We start from the raw sequence: 17076 nt of genomic DNA, 5'->3' as shown, positions 1-17076 counted from the left end.
GGCTGAGGAAGACCTGCCTTGGGATGAAAGGGTTGCTGGGGAGTCAGCAGAAAGGAGCCTGGAGAGGGTGTCCTAGGGAGGATCCCGATGGTTCCAGAACCTGGGCTGAGGGATTTCAGAGCCATCCGAGTCTGCTGAGCTCTTCATGAGCTTTGAGAGCTCATGATACCATCTCGAGTGACCCTGCTGGGCCTCACACCTTTGCAGGTGCTGGAAGAGAAGTTTGATGCTTTCAGAAAGGAAGTGCAGAGCCTGGGCCAGGCGAAGGTGTATGCCCTGAGGAAGTTGGCAGGCACCCTGGAGCGGGGTGCACCCAGGCATTATCCCCACATCCAAGCCCAGAGGAGCCGCATTGAGGCCGCTTGGGAGAGGTTGGACCAAGCAATAAAAGCCCGCACAGAGGTAGGTGACCACAGGCCGGGCCGAGGTAAGGGGTGTCAGAGTCTTCAAAAAATCCCTCTAAGCCCTCCCTACCACAGGCTTTGGTTCCAACAAGACACACACCTTACTGGCCTCAAGTGAATGCGCCTTCTCCCTCACCTGCTCAGCTTTCTTCCAGGACTTAGCTGCAGCCCAGGACATTCCATCTCTGTAGGTCCTGGGCTGGGGCTGCCTCCTGAGCTGACCCTGTCCCCCAGCCCCATGAGAGGCACTGCAGGTGGTACTGTCAGGGTCAGCCAGATCCCCGAGAACCGGCCTGCTCCCTCACGTGGACCCAACACCTCGCGTCTGCCTTTCCCTGAGATGCACGTGAGGCCCTCTCCTCTCCCCGCCCTCCCCACCCCCTGGCCTGCCGCAGACCCACATCATTACGTTCACTGAGGGCCGCAGCATGGAGGATGGTTTCTGTACCTGGGGACACATCAAGCCCCATGGTCCTCCTTGTTCAAAAGGAGGTGGCCCAGAAGGCCATGTCTCCAGGGAGAAAGGAGTCCTGGGAGCAGAGAACAGCCCTGAGCAGGTCCTTTCTCCTCTCCCAGAAGTTGGCTGCAGCCCATGAGGTCCACAGCTTTGAGCAGGCAGCAGCTGAGCTCCAGGGAAGGATGCAGGACAAGATGGCCCTGATGAAGGGAGAGGACGGAGGCTACAGCCTGTCATCTGTGCAGACCCTGCAGCAACAGCACAGGCGCCTGGAGGTGAGGCCCACGCCCTGCAGCCTGCCTGTCTGAGCCCCTGCCCGAAGGCGGTGGCCGAGGGGACCTATCTCAGCCCTCCCACAAGGTGCTAGGTGAGGGCCCTCCCACCCCAGCCTGCTTCAGCCTCCTCTCCAGAAACCCAGATCCTTCCCCAAGGGGCCCTAGGACTTGGCCCAGGTTGTGCAGCAGAGCGGAGGTGATTCCTCAGAGAGGCCTGGTGCTCCTGAATGGAGAGCACGCATTGGCTCAGTGCAGGGGACTGAGGCCTGATCTCATGCTCTGGTTGCAGAGAGAGCTGGCAGCTATGGAGAAGGAGGTGGCACGGGTACAGACAGAGGCCTGCCGACTGGGCCAGCTACATCCTGCGGCTCTGGGGGTCCTGGCCAAGGTGCAGGAGGCCTGGGCCACCCTGCTGGCGAAGGCCCAGGAGCGAGGCCAGTGGCTGGCACAGGCTGCACAGGGCCATGCATTCCTCGGGCGCTGCCAGGAACTGCTGTAGGTGTCCTACCTCGGCTGCCAGCTCAGCTCTACCCTGTGGGGTGGGGGTATCCTGGCTCTTGGGGGAGCTGGACCCTCCCTCCCCTGCCCATGCCCTCCCCTGCTCCCCAGCCAGCCCTGACAACAGCTCCCTTCCCTGCCCTGACAACAGCTCCTTTCCCTGCCCCGACGACGGCCCCCTTCCCTGCCCCACAGAGCATGGGCGCAGGAGAGGCAGGAGCTGGCGTCCTCTGAGGAGCTGGCTGAGGACATGGCGCGGGCTGAGCAGCTCCTTGGGCAGCATGAAGAGCTGGGGCAAGAAATCAGGGAGTGCCGCCTTCAAGCCCAGGACCTGCGGCAGCAAGGACAGCAGGTGGTGGACAACAGCCACTTCATGTCCCCGGAGGTGTGAACTCAGAGGGTGGGCCTGGGTTTGGGCTGGGGATGCAGCCTGATTGCCCAAGGCCTCAGGGCCCCTCACAGGCATGGAAACCAGCGGGAAAGGAAGGCTGGGTGCAGGCAGGGAGAGAGGCTGGGAAGGGGCAGGTGCGGGTCTCACAGCCTTCCCTCTGCACTTCCATTAACACTTGGCTTTCCAGCCCTGCCCTGCCCATGGTGGGAGCCCTACCCAAGCTGTCACCTGTAGCAGCCCCTCCCCACCAGGTGACAGAGTGTCTGCAGGAGCTGGAAGGGCGGCTGCAGGAGCTGGAGGAGGCTTGGGCCCTGCGCTGGCAACGCTGTGCCGAGAGCTGGGGCGTGCAGAAGCTTCGGCAGAGGCTGGAGCAGGCTGAGGCCTGGCTGGCCTGCCGGGAGGGCCTCCTGCTGAGGCCCGACTATGGGGTGAGTGGGGGTCCTGCCCCTTGGCTGGCTACCAGGCTCCAGGCTCCCCACAAGCTGGGCCTCACCTGAACATGCTTCTCCCCAGCACTCAGTGTCAGATGTGGAGTTGCTGCTGCACAGACACCAGGACTTAGAAAAGCTGCTGGCAGCCCAGGAAGAGAAGTTTGCCCAAATGCAGAAGACAGAGGTGACGAGTGCCTTGGCTAGGGGCTGAGGGCTGGTGGGGGAACAGTCCCTCTCAGCCTGCAAGTCAGTGTCTCCCAGGGCACTGAGCCCTCACCCGGCCCTGCCTCACCTGCTCCTTTCCCTGGCCAGCTTCGGCGGTGGGAGAGGCACCATGGTGGACTGGGTGTGAGCCTCCAGAGCCAAAGCTGAAAGAGCTAGTGAGGGGGAGGCAGGCCCCCTCTGACCGGGAGGGCTGGGGGAGGGGAGGTAGACGGGAGCCCAAGGCGTGGCTGGTCTCCCTGACCTGGCCCACCTTGCCCCACTCCCCAAGATGGAACAGGAGCTCCTGCTGCAGCCACAGGAGCTGAAACCCGGGAGAGCTGGCAGCTCGCTGACATCCTTTCAGTGGAGGCCCTCTGGACCCCAGGGGCTAGGAGTGCAGCTGGCTGAGACGAGGGGACCCCAGGCAGGTGTCCCCATGGGGCTTCAGGCACCCCTGCCGTGGTCTCCCTAGAGCATGCAGTGGGGCTGGGGCTGTGGGGGTGAGGGCCCACACCCTGGAGCCAGTGCTGGGAGCTCTGGGCACAGGAGCTGAAGGTCATTAGGAATAAAGATGGCTGTCTACAGCCATACCACCCTGAACATGCCCGATCTCATCGGATCTTGGAAGCTAAGCAGGGTCAGGCCTGGTTAGTACTTGGATGGGAGGAATAAAGAGAGCAGGGGGCAGTGGGTGCCTTGCCCACCTTCCTGAGGGTGCAGGTCCTGACATTTCTGGGCCCCATCTTGCATTTTCAGGGTACAAAGGGTACCCCCACCATGGAGGGGTCTTTGGAGTTCAAGCAGTACCTGCTGCCTGGTGGGAGGCAGGTAAGTGCCCGGAGATTCCTTCTTCAGGCAGCTCCCCACTTGCAGTAGCACTTGAGGGGCTCAGAAGAGCCATCTGGGCCTGGCACCCTTGCACTGTGAACTTGGGTGGATGCCACCCTCCACCATGCTGTCCAGGCAGTTTGGCTCCTTGGGGCCCTTCCCAGCTTCTGCCACCGCCCCCACCCGCCCACCCCCCCAGGAGGTGCTGGGATTCCTCCTCCCCACCTGCTCTTCCCCTTCCGCTTGGTTTCCCCTGTCAGAGCCCCTCTGTGGCTTCCCTTTCCCCATTGGGACTTTGGTCCAATCCATTGCTTTTCCTGGGAGGCTCCACACACACGGTGAGGCGTGGACAGGCCCTAGCTCTGGCTTCCTTTCTGCGTGTGGCTCACGCGCCCTTCCTGCCTCCTCTCCACAGCCCAGCTCGAGCTCCTGGGACAGCTGCCGCGGGACCTTGCAGGGCAGCACCCTGAGCCTGTTCCTGGACGAGAGGATGGCAGCGGAGGTACCAGGCGGGGTAGGGGAGATGCAGACATCAGGGTGCTGGGAGACAAGACAGAGGGGCCCCAGGACAGAGGGACCCCACAGGGAAAAGCTGAGATGGCCGCAGTGACCCTTGCCTCTCATCTCTCTTCAGAAAGTAGCTTCCACGGCCCTCCTTGACCTCACGGGAGCCCGGTGTGAGAGGCTGTGGGGCCGCCATGGCAGGAAACACACATTCTCCTTAAGGTGAGCGGAGAGACATGGACTCTGGCATCGCCCCCAGCAGCCACCTGGCTCAGCAGGGGCTGGAGGCGTGGGGGTCCCCAAAGGGACAGTGGAGTTTGACCTGTGACTGTGTGGGCGCCAGGCTGACCAGTGGGGCAGAGATCCTGTTTGCGGCACCGTCCGAAGAGCAGGCTGAGAGCTGGTGGCGAGCCCTGGGCAGCACTGCAGGTGGGCTTCAGGGGAAGGATGCGGGGAGGGCGGCCGACTCCCTGGGCCCTAAGCTCCTGGGCCCCTAGTGTTTTATGCACCCTAGGGAGGTTTCACAGTTAGCATCTCTAACCTCCAAGAAGTGGGACTTAACTGTTTTTTCTCAAAGAATTTAGGTCCCAGAGAGGTTAAGCAACTTGCCCAAGATCACACAGCTAATTAGCAGAGATGGGGCCGGTTTTGATCCCCCAGCTGTGTCCTGGTCCTGTTCTGCCCCTTTTGGAGTCTGCCACTCAGACTGCCCCAAGCCCTTCCTGCCAGGATCCTCATGGACTGTGTTCCTCCAAGGGCTTTCCAGGCTCTGTTCTGTCTGATCTGGGTGCTTTGCTAACCTTCTAGTCCTCAGACAACTTTGAATGTCACCACTCTTGAGTTGTTTTGAAGACAGTAAGCAAGCCAGGTTCTACTTGGAGGAATATATAGAGACAACCCTTTGGACCACTTTCTTCCGTGGTCAGTGTGCTCTGCTGAGGCTCTGTGTGGACAGTGTGTTCAGGGAATGTGTCTGGGATCCTAGCTCTGTCGCTGGTTCCCCTGGATTCTCCTCCCAAGAGTCTGTCTTCCCAAGAAGCCCAAAGGGATCTTGAGTGGTTCAACGTTCCAGAATCCCCCACCTCCTAAGAAAGGCTCAGCCTTTCTTAACTCGCCTATGAGGAGTTTCCTAAGAGGCAGGACGCACGGGGGAAAAACCTGCCCGTGAGTGCTCAGGCCACCCCGCACCCCCACGTGGGAAGGGCCTGGCATGGCCAGGCTGCCTAAGGCTGTGCTGAGCCTCCAGAAGCTGGAGGAAGGAGCAGCCAGACCCGGCACCTGCCGATGGTCTGGGCCGGGCTAACAGTGGTTATTCCCTTACTCTGCAGCCCAGAGTCTGAGCCCAGAACTCAAAGCCAAACCTGTCAGCTCTCCGAATGAGTGCACGACCAAGGATGCTCGACCTGGCTGTCTACCCAGGTGGGACACCTGGGTGGGGAGAGCAGGGCGGGGAGCACTGGGCTTCAGTGGCTGGCAGGCGCTGTCCTCTGAAGCCTGAGGTTCTGGGCCTCAGACTTACTCTGTTGGGCTGTAGGGAAATGCTATTGGAACCCTCAGCCGCCCCTGCCCACCCTCAGCTGAGAGAGGGATCCAGGCCACAAAGCCGATTTCCACAGACTCGACAGTGGTCCCCTCCCAGGGCTCACTCCATGCTGTGGTGTGGGGACCCTGTAGACGAAGCTGCCCGGGCTCCCTGTGCCCTTCCTGCTCGGCTGCTTGTGGGAGGGGCAGCCAGGTTTCCCTCTGCCCAGTGCTGAGAGCCTGCCTGGGTTTGTTTCCCGTGCACTCCTCACTTTCCTCCCTCCTCTCCCCTCTCCAAGGCACAGCACATTGGCAGGACGGCCAGACCCTGCCCCACCCTTGTTCCAACCCGTTCTCTACCTGGTCCTCCCCTGCTTTCCCCAATCCCCACTCCATGGCAATGGAGAGGGCCAGCATGTCCCGGACTGCAGGCCAGAGAGGAGGAGATGCGAAGGTGGATGTGCAGGCGCAGGTGGCTCTTACCTGGCTCCTCAGTCCCTCCTTGTAGATCCCAGCATCATTTCGATGCTCAACCCCCCTCACCCACATCTCCTTCCCTTCCAAACCAGAGGGCTTCAGGCTTTCCAGGGGGAGGGGACACCTGGGGTTAGGTGAAAGTGGAGGAGGGACTGGAGACAGGCAAATCCTCCGTGCACGGGCCCCATGCCAGGATGTACCTAGATGTGCACACGCATATACAGCCGTGTCCTGGAGGGCTCATACCACGAGGGGTGGCAGCCAGTCTCCAGTGTAACCATCTGTTCCCAGTCCTGCACGGCCCAATATATGATTTAGATGATGTGTTGCTGATGGGACAGGCTTTGTCCTAGACACAGTGACTCCTGAGGCTACCAGGACAGCCATTTCTTCTGCTGTCTCTAACCCAGGGCTGGGGTCACTAGGCCAGCTGACAGACGTAGAGTTGGGTTATGAGAGTCGAGGCAATTCCCACCCACTCACCCATCACTGTGGTCGTTGCCGCAGCGCCTGTCAGCTCTGGAATCCACTCCCACACTTATTCTAGGAGGCTGGCTGGTTCAGGGGAGGGCAGGGGCACCAGTGTTTGGAGAAGATTCTGGGGTGGCCATACCCTACTAAATTCACTCCATCTGTCTTCCCAACAGGTCTGATCCCTAAGGTGAACCCCAATGCAACACCAAACTTCAGGGCCACAAGCGAGGACACATCTAGGGGACCAGAATGAGACTCAGCTACAGGCAAAAGGGCTCCTTCCCGTGGCTCCTTCAACCCGGTTCCCCAGGCCCAGCTTCTGGAATAGACAGTTCCTTCTGGTTAGATGGGTCCCACCATGTGGCAGGAAACAGCCATTGCCTGGCCTCCCCCTGCATTCCTGTCTGGGTGAAGAGATGTGTTCCAGCAGAGCAGGTGGGCAAGGCCAGGGCTACCCCAGGCCCATGTGGCCTCCTCCTTGCTTGGAAGGGGTGACTCTGAGCACAGGTAGACACAGATGTGTGCAGAGAATGTACTCTTTTTGGAGGAAGAACACTGATGAGCGAGCTTTGTACTAGCACTTGCCATGTACAACCAAGAGCCTAGAGTGACATGACCCTTCTCAGCAGTAGTAACAGATGGTCTCAGTGCCTCACATTTGTATGAGTCTGTAATGTATCAAATGTTCCAACTACTCAAGGTAGTGCAGAACGGACAACAGGCACAGGCCGCGGGGTTTTGGGTGATTACACAAATGGGCTCGGCCTCCTTACCCCACTGCAAACTGCTGAGGCCCCAGGGAGCTCCCAGCCCTCAGCCTGGACCCTGGGACAGGGCCACCTGAGCCCGAGGCTCTGAAGCCCTGCGTGATGACAGTTCCCACCTGCAACTCAGCAGCCAGGGAATGAATGAGAGTCAGGGGTGGCAGGGCCAGGCAGGGGCCCCGGCCATCAGTGGGGTCTGCGCTGCCGCCTCCGCTGCACCGCCTGGCGCAGGGCCTCCAGCAGCTGCTCCCGGTTGTTGCAGACATTGTAATGTGTCAGGTGCAGCAGCTTGTCCACGTCCTCCTGGCTGTAGGTCACCTTTGTGTAGTGGTAGGGAGAGTCCGACGAAGACAGGTTCACCTCCCCAGCCGCCGCCTCCTCGGGTGTCCGCCGGACCCCTGTGGAGAGAGTGCAGCCTGGCGTGGGGAACACGTTGTGGGGAAGATGGGGATGGAGGAGGGAGAGGTGAACAGCAGCTCACCAGGGGCCGAGTACTCCCGGAAGGAGTCGCTGACCAGAGGAAAGTGCAGCACCGCAGGGGCTCTGGGGCAGGTGGGGTCGGAGAAGGTGTGGCACTCCCGAGGCTGGAGCTGCTCTTCGGGGCTAGGCGAGATGGGCGGGAACGGGATCCCCTGCTCCTGGCAGAACCGGCCCAGGAGCTGCAACTGCTGCAGGGCAGGCAGAAGGGGCTTCAGAGGGACAGGGCCCCTGGCATCCTCAACACTGGGGCTGACATAAGATGCACGGGACCTGGGGCTCAAATGTCAAATCAGGGTCTCCAGTGGGGCCTATGAAGCCCCACTTTGTAGTTGGAAAAAAACTCTCCACACCTGACAGGCCTCAGTGGCAGCTCCTCTGGGGCTAGAAGGAGCCGGGCTGCTCCCAGCACTTCAGTTCTGACACTGGGAGCCAAAGCAGACTCAGCAGGTGGGCCCAGAGGCCCAGGACTGCACCTCGCAGGTCAGTAAAGGGGACCCAGATACCAAGAAAACCTCGCCAGCTTCCCAACTTCGGGAAAAGAATGAACTCCTCTGGTGGCAAATTAAGATTCCAGTGTCCCAGTCACAGCTCCTAAAGGAAGCTGGACCAGACACTGGACTCCAAAGCCCCTCTCTTCAGGGGGCAGGGGCCAAGAGGACGGGTAGGATCTGGGGCCACCCACCACCTCCCTGGTGGGCTGCCCACCCTTCCCAACCTGGAAGGCTCCGTGGAGGTTGTAGTCCAATGACAGGATGAGGTCCACGTCCCGAGTAGGCTGCAGGAGGGGCAGGCAGCTGGTATTGATGAGGTAGCCAACATCCAGCAGGCACAGGTGAGGCTCCGAGGGTGTCAGCTGGTTGGGGAGCCCATCCAGAGTCGTAGCTGGAAGGTTGGGGAGAGCAGCAATTGTCACAGATACCAAGGGTACCAGATTCCTGCTGGAAGGAGAGACTCTGGCCTCTGGTCCCTGCTCTCCTGCTGAACCAACACCCCCACGGCCCTGCAGGTGGGCCCTGGGTCCCCAAGACAAAGAGAAAAAGACCCCTGCTCCAAGTAGTCCAGGGAATCGAGCTCAAAGCAGGAGAATGGGAGTGGACCGTGAGGGGTGTCTGGACTGGGGACTCAAGGCTCAGGTGGCCACAGGAGGACTTTGGAGAAAAGCAGGTACCTTTCCATGTGGAGAAGTGAGGATGCTGAAAGTAGTCTTTGTGGAAATGGAGGCCACGCAGGAAATTATGTGTGGCCTGGGCCAGTGGGCGCCACGTCAGAAGATCAGTGAAAAAGTCAGCTATCCTGCCGGCTGTTGAGGGTGGTTCTTCTATCTTCAGAAGGGGGACCTGCTCCTTGTCTACACAGGCAAGGTGAGGAAATGGGGACTCCTGCACCTTTATCCCCACCTTGGTGGTAACCCTGGAGGGGGAAGAGGTGAGAACCTCTCGCCCCCTGGTGCAGCCCCAGCTGGCTGCCCCTTGGCACCCTTATGAAGGGGCCGGAGCACTTACCTAGGTTGGCCTGGTTCCTGACCCAGCGGTCCCAGAACTGGCTGGGCTCTGAGGCCCAGTATAAGCTGTCCTGGAGGTTGGCTGCATACAGGTTGCTCCAGATACCTGAAAGAGTGGCCGTGAGGGAAGAGGGCCCCCGACTCTTGTCCCAACACTACCCTTCCCCATGGCCAGTCCTGACTCAGGAAACTCTTCTGACCGAGGCTGCCCTCTCACCCAGGGCCCATTTTCCCTGCTCGGCCCAGCTTCCCCAGCCTGCCAGTGCCCCTCACCTTCTAAGAAGCAGATGCGGGACTCAGGAAGCCTCTTCATCAGCTGCCCCATGAAGAACTCGGAGCCAAAGAGCTCAGAGGGGATGAAGGCCCCGTACTTGGGGAAGCCCACCTCGTAGGGAGAGAACTCGCACCACTCTGTGAGGAGGCCACCCCTCAGCCTCATGGTGCAGAGCCCTTAGGCACCCACACCCCCACCCCAACCCAGGGTTTAGCTTTAGGGCAGCTGAGGACCAGGAGGCCCAGGCCTTGTGGCCTGGGCTTTATGCATGGGACCTAAGGCCCCTGCCTCCTTCCCAAAGGCCTGAGGGACCCTGGTAGGGTGCCAGTCTCCTGAAAGCACGGGACCTGGCCCAGGAGAGGTGGGTGTGACATCTGCCATCTGCACACAGGCCCCGTGTCCCCTTACTCCACCAACTGCAAGGGCACAGGTCTCAGCTCTTGGGCCACTCACCCCCAAATTCAAAAGTGGTCAGGCTCTGCCCCTTGGTGTTGAGGGCACAGTAGATGGGCAGAGGGTTCTGGCCGTGACTCAGGGCCTCCCGTTGATCTGAGAGCTTGTGGTCATGGGGCTGAGGAAAGATGAGTAGAACCTAAACCCACAGCTGCCTGGGTGCCCGGGGCCTTTCCCACCCTGCTGTCCAGCGCCGTGCCCCAGCTCCAGCCCTTGCCCTGGCTCTGCCCCCAGGCCACAGCCCCCGCACCTCATCATGCAGCAGTGCCTCGTTGATGAGGGCCCACAGGTTGGTGAAGCAGCTTGGGTAGCCCAAGCGGGCGCGCTCGGACAGCTCCTGCCGGTACCGCTGCAGCTGGCTGGGGGCCAGCACACTCAGCTTGTTCTTGGTCACCTGGGTCTTCAGCAACTCAGTGGGCCCTGCCAGGTCCTTCTGAGACCACTCTGGGTCCTCATAAAGGTTGGCCAAGGCCCTGGGAAAAGCCAAAGCCAGAGGGCTGTCACTGAAGGACCCCAGCTAGATCTCACGTGCCCCGGGCTTTCTAAGACAATGGCCTGGCAGGGACCTTCCCAGGGTCCCCTTGAGCACGTTTCTCCCTGGCACATTCATTCTCCCAGCCCTTCTAGTTTCCTCAGAGGCCTAGAAGAACCCTGGCACCAGCACCCCCTGCCACACAGGGTCCAGCATCAGCCTGCCCCCAGCTCACCAGGTGGAGCCTGAGGCCCCGGTGATATAGGAGACGCAATCCAAGAGGCCCAGCTCCTTCAGGCCAGCCAGCTGCCCATACAGGGAAGTCATTGCCCGGATCCCACCACCAGTGGCCATAATAGCTATCACTGGGATCTGGAAAAGAAGAGAGCCAGGCCTGTAGAGGCCCTAGGGATGGGGAAGGCCAAATCACAGGAAGAAGAGGTAGCAGGTCAAGTGGCCACCCAGCCCACAGCTAAGGCCTGATCACAGGTCTTGAGACCAGTTCTGAGTCAGCCCTGGGGGCCAGAAACAGCCTTTTGAGTGCCCAGCTCCTCCAGTCCTAAGGGCTCCAGGAAAAAATGGCCCAGGCAAGTTCTGAGCCTCATCTCCTCGCCCTCAGCCCCCGAGTCTGATGCTCACTTTCTGGAAGCCCCAGGGCCCGCCTCAAAATTTTCCCAAATTGCCATCACTCCCCCAGGAGATGGCCCAGGCTAATATGAACCTCCTGAAGCACCCTGGGCCAACAGGCCTCATACCAGATATCTGTCTCACTCCTCAGACAGGCTAGGCTGAGAACCAAGAAATAGAGTAGGAAAGCCAGCCCTATGAGGTAGCTCCTGTGCGGGCTCCAGGTGCCTCAAGCAACACTCTGCCTGTACCAAGTCCCTGCTAACGCCAGGTGAGAGGAAGCAGGGTGGGGACAGGCAGCTGCAAGCTCTGGTCTAGATCGAGGACAAGCAGCTCCAGTGTTCAGCACCGGGAGCTAGGCCCAAGCAAGCCCGGGGACACCCCATCCAGCCCAGCCCCCAAACCTCATCCTCCTGCAGGTCTCCGTCCAGCTGCAGGGCCTGCCTCAGGGCCGCGGCCACTACCTGCTTCCTCCTGCTCAGGAAGGCCTGCTCCTCTGCACAGGGCCCGAAGCCCAGTCGCACGGCCAGCTCCCTCGGTCTGGCCGGGGAAGGAAGAGACTGTGAGACAGCTCTCAACCCTCCCCAGAGAATGGAAAGCTGGGTTGCCTCACCTGCAATAACCTACTGCCCTCCCTCCTCTCCCCAACCCTCAATGCCACTCCTGTATCACAAGACTGAAGTTTGACACCTGGGGAGGGTGTGTCCATGTGGACATGCTTGGGAATGCAGCAAAGCAGACTGGCAGGACCCAGAATGCCGTGGCCAAAAGAGGCTGCCTGGGGTCCCGGGTGCAGACAGGCCCCCACGCGGGACCCATACCATAGATCCCCCCTCCAAGTCTCGTGTTCTGTCCCTTACCCATGGAGTTCAAAGCACTTTGGGAGGCTGAGGCAGGCATATAACTTGAGGCGAGGACCAGCCTGGCCAACATGGGGAAACCCCGTCTCTACTAAAAATACAAAAATTAGCTGGGTGTGGTGGCAGGCACCTGTAATCCCAGCTACTCGGGAGGCTGAGGCAGGAGAATCGCTTGAACCCCAGAGGCGGAGGTTGCAGTGAGCCAAGATCGCACCACTGTACTCCAGCCTGGGGGACAGAGAGAGACTCCATCTCAAAAAAAAAAAAAAAAAAAAAAAAGGCAGGGGGAGGGGCAGAAAAGGACCAAGGATCCTGTGTCTGCGAGGTGAGAAGCCACGCTCTCAAGACAGAGGGCCAGGGTGGGCGACAGCTCTACGAAGATCATTTAAGGTCCAGCCATAACAGCTTCCACCCAAAAGGGCGCAATTTCCCCTCTTCTCTGCCTTGGTTTTCCTGCCCTCTCTGTGCCCCAAACCATGTTACCATTTTCCAGCCTCGCCTCCCTGCGTTTTCCAGCCAAGCATTTATCAAGTGCTCCCCGGGTGCCTGGCACTGGGCCGGTCGGTCACGCACCCCTCTGACCACAGGTGCTAAGACTCCTCCCAGTACTTCGTGCCCCCCCGCTGAGCGCAAGCCTGAGCCCCTTCAGAGAGCATGAGGATGAGGGGCGGCTGTTTCTCCCCCTCACTCCTCCAGGCCTCCTCCAGCCCCGCGCCCTGGTTGCTTTTCCAGGGCCTTGACCAGTCCCCAGCCAGGCCTCTCACCCTGCTTCTTTTTTCAGCTCCACTCTCATCAGGGGCTCCTGAAAACCGTGAAGGCCCCAGTCACAAAGGTCGGCCACCTCCACCCAGCTCTGGTCCTCTTACCCTGACCCCAGGCGCACCACCCCCACCCCGCCACTGTCTCCACAGGGGCCAGGCCTGAAGCAGGGATGCTCAGAGGACACTCCCCAAAGAGCCTGGCCCCGGCACCTGCTCAGGGTGTGACCCACGGAGAAGCGGGAAGCAGGCCCCTCCCTTTGTGGCCTGGGTCCCAGCCCCATCCAGGCGCCTTGCTTCCTCCCCTGGGAGGCCAGTACCTGGGACGTGGGGAAGACAAGCCTCACCACTTGGCCAGAGGGCAGGGCACTCAGTGGCACCTTTAGTTGCTCCTCGAGGGCATCCTGCAGGGGACAAAGGATGGAGACCTAAGAATCTTTACACTTCCGCTCCTAGCAAGGACCTCACCAAACTCCCGCCGGCAGCCATAGAGGTATGGGAGGGACGGGAAGGGGAGGCCAGCATGGGCCCACACACGATGCCAGGGTGCCCCTCTGCCAGGTAGAGCAGAGGTCAGACTGGGAGGAGGTGCGGAGGGAGGGAGGAAGTTCTGGGGTCCCCACCTCGAGGGAGCGAGGCACACTACCTGCAGGTAAATACTCAGCTCCTGCTCCCAGCAGGCTGGGCAGTGGAAGTGGAAGGTGCCAGTGCCCAAAGAGGCCTCCTGCGGACCCTCATAGGACCCAGGAACCACAAGCTGAACTCTGCGCTCTGAGGCTGGAAACAGGAACCAGAGCAGAGAGGCTGGGGACAGCATCTCTGCCCACAGAACCCATCTTGCTGCATGGCCTGGAGGGCACCTCCCCTTCCCCGCTGAAATGGTCTGGTGGAGATGGATCCCCCACCACGGTCCCCCTGAGAAGGCCTAAGGGGAAAGCTCAGGCCCCAGGGAGAATTGTCCAATGCTTAAAGGGGGAAGACAAGAGCTGAGAGCCAGGGGCTGTCCCAGTGGGTCGGGGACTCACACTTCTGGTCTCCTGTCTCCTCCAGTTGAACGCGCAAGCAGGAGAGCTCCCGGGCCTGAGTCATGAAGACAGCCCCTCAGACACTAACCCCACCCCTCATTCAGGGACCCCACCCTCCCAGCACCCTGGCTCCTGCTGGTCTGCACTTCATTACCTGGGCCCTTGAGATTGTATTCCCTTAACAAACTGAAATCCCAGGGTCCCCAGACTGAGGCGGCGGTGGGCCTGTGCCTCAAGTCGCTGGCATGAAGGAGTCCCGGGGACCCCAGACCGCCTCCCAGAGCACTGGCTCACTCACCACCAGAACGCCATTGCTGACGAGCCACTCGCCACGGTCAGCCCTGGAAAGAGCCCCCAGAGCCCCCTTAGCAGGAGTCCAGGTTCCCACCCCACAGAGACCTGGGCATCCCCCAGGCACTAATGCTGTCCTTCCCACGAAGCACTCCCACCCAAACTGCCCCAGGCCCCTGACTCACAGACTCTGCAGGTGAAATTCAACTTCCAGGCGCCCCTCACCCTGGGAAGAGAGCCAGAAGTAAGTTACAAAGGGTCAGGAGTGCGCATATGTCAGTGAGTATGAGAGACATGCGTGTGTGTGCACGCGTGCGCGTGGAGATTTCAACCCAGACACCAGCTGGGGCTGCCGTGGAAACACCGCCTTGCCTGAGGGCTCAGTGAGAAGCTCTCGCGCCGGAACTCCCCAGCCCGCAGGGTCCCCGCATCAAACAGTACTGACAACACAGGGTCATCTCCGGTCACCAGGTCCTGGTCAAAGACTTTCAGTTCCACGACATTCTGGAGGGGAAAAGAGTGACAGGGCTGCAGGAGGGAGGGGACGGGAAGGTGAGCAGGGCAGCGGCAGCAGCTGGCGAGGATGTGGGTAGAGTCAGCGCTGATGCCCGGCCCACCTTGAGCTGCCTGTGGATCCTGAAGTGAAAGCTCTGGTTCCAGACAGGGCTACTGCTGTTCTTGACTGTGCGTGTCTGGAGCCTGTGGCTGCAGGCCGTGGGCAGCCAGAGAGTCACGTAGCAGTCAGAGGGGGTCACTGCGGGAAGGAACAAGTGCCCAGCGGTGGCCAAGAGCCCTTCCCAGCCGCCCAGACCCACTTTCTTCCATCACCTAGAGCCCCATGTGGGGTAAGACTGAGGGCTAGGGGAAGTGGGGGCCACAGGCAGAGCCCCAGCTGCCACCTTCCACCCAGAAGCTCCTCTCAGCTCCCTCCTCTAGGCCCTTCCCACCGGCCCACCCGCCTCCACCAAATCCAGCCACAGCATCCTCCTCCTCCCTCAGCCCAGCACAGGGGCCAGGGTGGTGCGCACTCACCTAGGTCCTTAGAGGGTAGGCGATGGGCCTGCAGGACACGAACCGTGAGCAGGCAGGTCCTGGACACCTCTGCCTGCAGAGGCGGGAGAGGGGAGACCTGCTACAGGCTGATGAAGCCAAGGGTGACAGGGGCCACAAAGGAGGCTGGAGCAGTGCCTCAAGGCCTAATCCTGAACCCCAGGCCCGTCCTCCATCTCATCAGAATCCTTAATCAACAAGAGGAGACATGATATCTCCATCATGACGCCTGCCAGCATTTACACAACGCTCTGTGCCGGCTCTGGGCCAAGGGCTTTGCATACATTAACTCATTTATCGCACAACCACCTTATGGGCAGATACCATTTATGATGGCCCACTCCACAAGGAAACTGAGGCACAGAGAAGCAGTCACTTGCCTGAGGTCCAGAATTGGGGTTGGAGCCTGGGCAGGCTGGCTCCAGATTTATGCCTCACACAGACCTGCTTCCACCTTCTCGGGCTAGTATCCTTTAGGCTCTCCACCCCACATCCCCAGCCCGCACCCCAGCTAAGCAGCTTTCAGGCTGGTCTTGGGTGGCAGGGGACATAAGCTATCGAGGGAGGGGAAGTGGCAAGTCAGGGCCTTGGGCCCCCGGCTGAGCTGCTCTCGCACCCTCCCTCCACCCCAGTCAGAAGAGCATCCTGGAAATGGGCTCTCTCCTGGGCAGGGGAGGCAGCTCCTAGCTCAGACCCCTCACAGGCTGTCACATCCTCCAGGTCCTGCCAGGTCAGGCTGAAGATGGTCCCCTGGTAGCTCCCTCCAAACCCATCCCCCTGGTTCCGGGAATGCAGCCTGGCAGGCGCACCAGGACCAGGGAAGCCTGTGCCAACTGCTTCCTTTCGGCCTTCCACCTGCCTAAGCAAGGGCCCTAACAGGTCAAGTCCAGGGAGCAACCAGGTCCAGGGCAGTGCTGGAGAGCCTCATCCACCAGGGTCAGCCCAGGGCCCTCACACTCCAGGCAACTGAGTCAGAGGAGCACGGAGGAGCCACTTCCTTCCAGGGCCTCAGGGCGGCAGCTGGAAGCCTCTGAGTCTCCAGGGCCCAAATCTATGGTGCCAGGGAGCTCTGCCGGGAGCCCGTTCCCAGGGCAGAAAAAACTCAGGATGGATCCCTCATCCCCAAGCCTCCTCCTCCCCTGGCTTCTGCGCACTACCCTGGTCTTGTGGTCAATAAACTCCCCTCCCTACGCCTGGAGAAGACCACAGCTCCCATAAGAAACATATTAACTAGGCCCCAGGTAGAGACCAGGGGTCAGAGTAGGGACCCAGGGCCCTGCCAGGCCTTACCAGAGCCATGAGACTGAGTCCTCAGGAGCAGGAACGATGGGGCAGTGGCCACAGGATCAAGGACTGTCAGCTTTCTAACCCAGAGCCAGGGATGTGATGTCCCAATTGGTCCCAAGTCCCTCCTACCCGCCGCCTCTGCTCCACCCAAGCTCCACACCCACTCCTGGACCAGCCACCTGTCCAGGAAACGCGGCACCCTAAGCCTATACTAGAGCTCCTGACACCTCTGTGGCACTTGCCAGCCATTACCAGCTGGGCCTGCCCCACCCAGCCCTGCAATCCCAGCCTGGAGAGCTTGCTGCCAGGGGCTGAGCAGAAGGAAAGCAGGGGTGAGTCCCAGAACAGCAGCCAAGGGAAGAGTGGAGCTCCCCATCGCAGGCCTTTCGCAACTCTGGCACCTGTTGGACAGGAATGCCCAGTCTTGATGGCAGGGCTCCATCAATCTGAGATGAGCACCCGGGCCCCCTCACGACAGGCAGGGGAGTGGCTGTCACATAAAACAGCCCTTCAAAGCTGGGTGCTGAGTGGCCGGGGATGAGGCCTGTGGGTTGGTACTCAGGGGCAGGGGGTTCTTCTGCCTCCAGGGCACGGTTTGTGGGGGGTCAGAGTGTGGAGACCAACTCTTTCCTTAGAGGGACAGCCCCAAGGGAGGCGGGGGCTTCCGTCCCTTCCTGCCTGTGCCTGTTATGGGAAAAACAGGGGTTATCCCCAGGGCGCCAGGTCCCACCTGCTGCCCCTGAACTGGGGGAGGACAGTAACCATAGCAG

The 17076-nt window shown here is 60.6% G+C and overlaps 2 protein-coding genes across 2 annotated transcripts in view; one reads left to right on the top strand and one right to left on the bottom strand.

Moving 5' to 3' along the window:
- The window catches only part of SPTBN5 (spectrin beta, non-erythrocytic 5), a 46245-nt gene extending 39131 nt beyond the window's left edge, over positions 1-7114 (top strand). The window contains exons 56-68 of the mRNA XM_009249756.3: positions 208-402; positions 981-1136; positions 1426-1631; positions 1830-2019; positions 2277-2453; positions 2539-2640; positions 2950-3084; positions 3417-3488; positions 3904-3990; positions 4123-4214; positions 4336-4421; positions 5321-5411; positions 6638-7114. Coding sequence (XP_009248031.3) covers positions 208-402; positions 981-1136; positions 1426-1631; positions 1830-2019; positions 2277-2453; positions 2539-2640; positions 2950-3084; positions 3417-3488; positions 3904-3990; positions 4123-4214; positions 4336-4421; positions 5321-5411; positions 6638-6650 — 1602 coding nt within the window. The 3' untranslated portion in view covers positions 6651-7114. The remainder of the gene's footprint in view (positions 1-207; positions 403-980; positions 1137-1425; positions 1632-1829; positions 2020-2276; positions 2454-2538; positions 2641-2949; positions 3085-3416; positions 3489-3903; positions 3991-4122; positions 4215-4335; positions 4422-5320; positions 5412-6637) is intronic.
- A 2-nt stretch (positions 7115-7116) lies between these two features.
- On the bottom strand, positions 7117-16419 carry PLA2G4B (phospholipase A2 group IVB). The gene is made up of 20 exons (NM_001204224.3): positions 16310-16419; positions 15002-15074; positions 14587-14723; positions 14342-14473; positions 14155-14195; positions 13977-14019; positions 13679-13733; positions 13300-13430; positions 12974-13057; positions 12660-12697; positions 11440-11575; positions 10644-10780; positions 10187-10409; positions 9937-10054; positions 9483-9620; positions 9211-9315; positions 8877-9056; positions 8424-8590; positions 7710-7896; positions 7117-7626 (listed from the first exon to the last, which is right to left on the bottom strand). The coding sequence occupies exons 1-20, from the start codon at positions 16316-16318 to the stop codon at positions 7415-7417; spliced, it is 2346 nt and encodes a 781-aa protein (NP_001191153.3). The 5' UTR covers positions 16319-16419; the 3' UTR covers positions 7117-7414.
- Between the last annotated feature and the right edge of the window lie 657 nt (positions 16420-17076).

Source organism: Pongo abelii, chromosome 16 (assembly GCF_028885655.2).
Source record: "Pongo abelii isolate AG06213 chromosome 16, NHGRI_mPonAbe1-v2.0_pri, whole genome shotgun sequence".
Taxonomy (NCBI): Eukaryota; Metazoa; Chordata; class Mammalia; order Primates; family Hominidae; genus Pongo; species Pongo abelii.
Note: the sequence above shows the minus strand (reverse complement) of the source record. Positions and strands in the feature narration are given on the sequence as shown.

Bases quoted from the DNA above. Each gene is read 5' to 3' on its own strand.
- PLA2G4B (NM_001204224.3), bottom strand. The intron at 10,410-10,643 runs GTGAGCTGGGGG...GGCTTTTCCCAG, and splicing joins GGGGCCTCAGGCTCCACCTG to GGCCTTGGCCAACCTTTATG. The intron at 9,316-9,482 runs GTGAGGGGCACT...CCACTCTTTCAG, and splicing joins CCGCATCTGCTTCTTAGAAG to GTATCTGGAGCAACCTGTAT.